The sequence below is a fragment of the Cariama cristata genome, unplaced genomic scaffold (assembly GCF_000690535.1).
Source record: "Cariama cristata isolate BGI_N322 unplaced genomic scaffold, ASM69053v1 scaffold16622, whole genome shotgun sequence".
In the NCBI taxonomy this organism is placed as follows: domain Eukaryota; kingdom Metazoa; phylum Chordata; class Aves; order Cariamiformes; family Cariamidae; genus Cariama; species Cariama cristata.
The window spans coordinates 6579-12486 of NW_009603405.1; the positions used below are offsets into that span (position 1 = coordinate 6579).

General features: G+C 39.1%; 1 protein-coding gene across 1 annotated transcript in view; it reads right to left on the reverse strand.

Moving 5' to 3' along the window:
• Window positions 1-3035, reverse strand: part of NMI (N-myc (and STAT) interactor) — a 7211-nt gene extending 4176 nt beyond the window's left edge. The window contains exons 1-3 of the mRNA XM_009695195.1: window positions 3000-3035; window positions 2546-2699; window positions 972-1075 (exon numbers count right to left, since the gene is read on the reverse strand). Of these exons, the coding sequence (XP_009693497.1) occupies window positions 972-1075; window positions 2546-2699; window positions 3000-3035 (294 nt within the window). The remainder of the gene's footprint in view (window positions 1-971; window positions 1076-2545; window positions 2700-2999) is intronic.
• Window positions 3036-5908: the final 2873 nt, after the last annotated feature.

The following is a 5908-nucleotide window of genomic DNA, read 5'->3' on the forward strand; positions in this document are numbered from 1 at the left end:
CATTCCTGCCACCTATCTTCAAAACTAGCATCTTATCTACAAGCCTGCTTTCTTTCCATTTCTTCTACTGACAACAGGAAGAGAGACACGCTTCCTGAAGATAATTCAGACGCTGGGCGTAGGCCCCTGTTGCCACTGAATCTCCTGCTACAGGAGCCTTGCCCTGTAAATTTCCCAGGAAATTTAGGAGGCTGGACTTAACTGACATTTACTAAACTTAGAAACGTAATTTAGAAAGCTACAGCTAATATTGTAATATTGTTAACATTAAACACGGTAACACTTGCATAGACTTTCAATCTCTGTATAAACCAAAAATGATCACAGTTTTCATCTTACTGTAAATTCACCAAATTATTTGGTTTTCTTCCAATTCAAAATGAAAACAGGTTTTTAAAAGTTGAAATTTCCAGAAGAGAAGTTCCAGTTCCTGAACACCTCAGAATCTGTAGCAGTTTCACCAAAAGATACTTTGGATCCTGAGTTTAAATCTATTTACTATCACTAATATTTACCTGGCTGCAAATTGAGTTATTTCTGATTTGGAGTAACATGAGAGAGACTATAATCAAGTCAAGCTCAATATAGGCTAAAATAAACGCTACATTTGTGATAAAATTGACTTACTCCCTTTCTTCCATCCTCTTGCCTAGGAAATATAAAATGAGAGTACTTGAAAATTACTAATGCTATGTGTATTTTTTATTCCAGTGTCTTCCATTTAACAATTTTCTGCTTGCCTTCATTCCTCTCATGTCTTCAGTAACTCACGTACTTGTATTTGTTTCCATATCCTTAGCCTGCTTCACATTATCTTGCCAGGTAAAATAAGAAAATAAAACTTCAAGCTATATTTTATATTGAAATCAGTAGAGGTTCAAATGCTGAACAACTAGCTTCAATGGTCTAGAATTGACAAAATAAAAATGTGCCCTTCCAAAAGACAAACTGCAAAATATTTCAAACTTTACCTGACCATACTCCGAAAGTGTTGAACTGCATTCTGCAAGGTCTTCTTTGAGCTTTGCAATCTCTCTCTTCAGCTCAGCATTTTCTTCTTTTAGTATACGGAGTTCTGCCTACAGCCCAAAAAGTATTAAATGCAAAATTAAACATATAGAAGACAAAAATATATTTCAGCAAGATCTGTAGACATTAGTCACTGTTTCAACTTTTAATTATTCTACATGACAGCCATGCATGATACATTTTTTGCGTAAACTATCTGGAAACTAAATTTACTCACGGAGGAGCAGTTTTCAGTCAAAGTAACTTACAGTAAGAAGGCTTTTGAACAGAGGCATTAGTGTTTCCAAGCACATACAGTACACCATAAATTGCACAGCACTTTCCATAGTTATGTCAGTTCCTTATACATGCAAGGTCAGAGCCCATGTCAACACACAGACATTTTATTTTTTGTACCACATGTGATCTTAGTAACCGTTACTCCCTTTTCTGAAAAGTTTACCAGGTGAGGACAGTTTCTGACACACTGCTACTCTTCCTTCTTTATACTTCTTCAGCAAGGAAGAGGGAACACCTCTTCTACCTCCTATCTGCTACATACTTCCTCCACACCAATGAATGCTGAATGGGGATAAAACCCATGTAACTAAATCCAGTATTTTCCGGAGAGGGAACACAACAGAATGAGAAGGAAACACAGCAGACGTAGTCAGTTCCAGCCATCCACAACTAGAAGTTGGCTCCTTTAAAGTCATTAACCATTCGAGACATTTAGACCAGTTCCCATCAGCTGAAGATAATGTCAAACAAAAGCCAGATGATGATAACGACCTCCTCTGGGTATAAAATCCAAATATTTATGACTGGAGAACCAAAAGCAACTTTCAGAAAATCTCAAGGCCAACCTGAGTGTACTTAAACCATTAATTACACTTTAATAACTTGTAATGTTGAAGCCATAATTTCTCACCAGCGATTTACAGGGTAAACCAAACTTCACTGCGGCCACCTCCTTGACAGCCTATGGAAACTTGTCCTATTACTGTACCAATGACTGCACATGGCACGTTGAGTTAGTAAAGCAATTATTTTTAGAACCAATTAGTTCTAGAAAGAAAAGCCCTCTTCAAACAGGTTCTGGCTCTTGCCCAGCCCACTGTCACTTAAGAAATGCTAATCCCTTGGATGCTTTAACATCTTATAAGACAGGTTGGGAGTTGACAAAGCACTGGAATCGTCCCATTCAATTTTACCTGCATCACACAAAACTGAAACTCATCTGTCAGTGGAGAATCTTGGAAGGCAAAGACTGGTTTTGTCAGTCTTCATCTTCTACACAAAAAAGGTCTCAGTTTTGCCTTCACTCTTCTAACATTGCCATAAGGCTTCTTTTATTGCACTGGTTCTTAATCTGCCACTGAAAAACTATGTGTAGAACATTCTAGTCATACAGTCAGCAAAATGGTAAAACCATTTAAACTGAAAAAGAAGTATTACTCTTATTTTCTCTAATCAACACCTCCTTCAGAACTCCCCAAATACTAACAGCTATGAGTAAGCCTTCTCCATACCTCACGGGTGTCCCTAGACATAAAAATGTCCTTATTCTGTTTCTCTTGCAAGTCCTTTAGCTTTATCAGCTCCTCCTCTGCTTTAGCACACTCTTCATCAGCACTTAATTTACAGAAAAGAAGGTCAGCTTTTGCTTTTTCAGCTTTTTCAACTCTTTCCTGGATAGTAAAAAGAAAAAAGATTTTAAAGTGTTTTTCTTCCACAGGAACAAACAAAACATTAAATAAGCCCTTTATGTTTATTTATTTTTAACACTCTGGATAAATATTTTCCTTCGACTTACAAGTGTAGTTACCACCGAGATCAACACAAGCATGTACCACTGAAGAATAGAGAACAAGTTAGACAAATACGTTATAATTGGGAGAGAGTTGATTTGGTTTTAGAGGGATGGACTAAAGGTATTCCAAGTATCTTGGAGCTAATTTCCACGATTCTGTGTGCATTATAGAACTTGCCTTCCATCTTTTCAGTTCTTCTTTAAGTCCTTCCATCTCTTCTTTCGATGTGCCAAAAGGGTCAGGGCTTGTCATAACCTGGAGAGAAGAGGCACACACTGGTTTTCCCCTCCATTAGGCAGTAACTGAGACACACCAAAGACTCCAAATGAGTCTTCCAAATAAAAAAAATAAACTCTCTGCAGTTGGATGAAGCATTTTGCCATGGTATTTTTCAATGTATGTCCATTAATTAAAGTATTTTGCCTGTGTGCCCATTTGCTGGTTTTCTCCAATTATACAAGCAAAATACGTGGCGAGTCAAACATTTTGAGAGACTGATTACATTTCGTAATTAAATCTTCCTAGAATCTGCATGTCAGAGGATAGCATATACCACATGTTTTTAAAATGCATTCAGACACTCAGGCCAAATCACTGAACTATCTTAATGGCTGGACAGGACAAAAATCCAAGAAAATGGATCCTGGTCAGTAATCATTATTTGCTAACTACCCAAGTGAAAATATTCACAGGCTAGTATTTTGATAAATAATAAAAGCAAGTTGTCTCTATGTTCTTCTACAGGGAACTAAGCCCCTCAAACCCACAAATGTTTATCTATGTGCTTCCTCAGCAGTTCCTCTAAGAGAGTATATAAAGAATATACAGGCCTAATGAGAAAAAAAATTCAAAACGGGATGCTTTCAAGCTCAGGAAGACTGGACAATAAAAGGTAACGTCAAGCAGGAGGAAGGTGATAAAAGAAGCATTTCAGAATTCAAGTACTTGAGGGCAGAAGTTCACAAGCACGAGAAAACTACAACTGCATAAAGCCCAAGAAGACAGAAAATCTCCTCTGTTCTGTTTTGTTTCTATGGAGGCAACATACTGCAGAAAAGAAAAAAAAAATCCAGAGAGACCTGTTGAAATGATCCCTCCCTTTTACTTAAGATTACATAAAACTTGAATGCGAACCATGAAATTTAGGCATGGAAAAGGTCTAAATTAGATAATCTTGTCAATTCTCTTGGTAATGCTGGGTATTTCCTAAAAAGAGTAAAATACTAAGTAATTTTTTCCACTACTTTGTCCAGTTTCAAATGCCTATTAAGCAACAGGGAAATCCCCATCTGCACATAACTTAAAACTAAGGGACTGAGTGCAGGAAAGTAGAAGGATGCACGTGCCACAGCTGGAAACTGATGGGAAAGGATCCTTGTTTTTTACTGAAAAATGGCCTAAGACAACAGTTTTCAACCTGAAGGAAGGAAAAAAATAACAAGGAAAAGGCAAGAAATCCCAGGGAAAGTCCCACGCAAACTACGTGCCACACTGCAGGAACTGAATCAAGGGAGGCACCAGGAAAAAGGACATTCCCCTAAGAAATCTCCACAGAGACAGACGAGCAAGCAAGGTAGGACAGGAAAACTCACAGAATTTGTAATGGAAACACTTTGGAATGGGACTCTCCCTATGGAAACAGGAGGCAGGAACGAGGAATGTCCAAAGTATTAAAGGATGGAAGAAGGTGAGACAAGAAGTTTCAGAAGTGCTGTCCTAGCAGCCCTAGCACAAACCTTCCCTCAGAGATACTATTGTCAAATACAGATTTTTTTTCTCCAGGCAGCATATCATGAAATACTTACAAAACCATTATCTTGTAAAGATAGCGGGGGACTTGTTAAATCCATTGAAACCTGAGGGAACAGGGAAAAAAAAATTATAACGTTGTATTGGCTTTTTTTTGCAGCAGAATAGAATACCAGAAAGGAATACCAGAAGCTGTGTTGAACAAAAAGAGTTTTAAAATGTAAATGTTGTATCGTTTCATAGGCAAAAGTGATAGATATTGGATATCTGAAGCCTCCTTCCTTACTAAGCATAAAAGCCAGAGACATATGAGGAATTCCGCATTGCACAACTTAATTTTTCTGTTCTGAAACTTACGTACTAACCTTTACACTGCTTTTGTACTGTTACACACACGCTTAACATCCTGTATGCTCTGTGCTTAAGAGACATAACCCTTAAACCTGCTTAACACAAATGAAAACACTTCTTTTACACAGCAGACAATGTGAAAGCTGGAATCTGTTGCCACAACATTTTGTGGAGGTGGATAAAAAGGAATTTAGACAAGTTCATCCAGAAACAGATGCTAAGGTGCACAGGTTCCCAAGCAAATCTAGTCTGTGGATGCCAGGGTCGCGCAAGGGCTTCGCACCACGCGTTAGACCCTCTCTAAGCAGTGCTGTCTAACAACTGTCAAGACCTGAGTAGGAGGCAGCCCAACATCCTGACCCAGGTGGGCATTTCTGATGCTCTCACCTGGGAATTCTGAGCTTGGTTTTCACCCGACACCACTGTACCTGTTGCATTCAACAACGAGGCTTGAACTTTAGGCCATTTTTGGTTAATGATCCAGGAATCCCTTTCTGGTTTGCATTAAGTAACCAAAATTTATTGACTTAGGCTGAGAGAGTTGGGGTTGTTCAGCCTGGAGAAGAGAGGGCTTCGAGGTGACCTCATTGCGGCCTTCCAATACCTGAAGGGGCCCTATATGAGAGATGGGGACAGACTTTTTAGCAGGGTCTGCTGTGACAGAACAAGGGGTAATGGTTTTAAACTAAAAGAGGGTAGATTTAGACTTGACATAAGGAAAAAATTTTTTACAGTGCGGGTGGTGAAGCAGTGGAACAGGTTGCCCAGAGAGGTGGTGGAAGGCCCATCCCTGGAGGCATTCAAGGTCAGGCTGGATGGGGCTCTGAGCAACCTTATCGAGTTGGAGATGTCCCTGCTCACCGCAGACTAGAGTGCCTCTTAAGGTCCCTTCCAGCCCAAATGGTTCTATGGTTCTATGACTTACGTACCGATTCCTGATTTAGGAAAGCAGCGTAACTGAAAAACCTCTTCACTTGGCTTCTCCA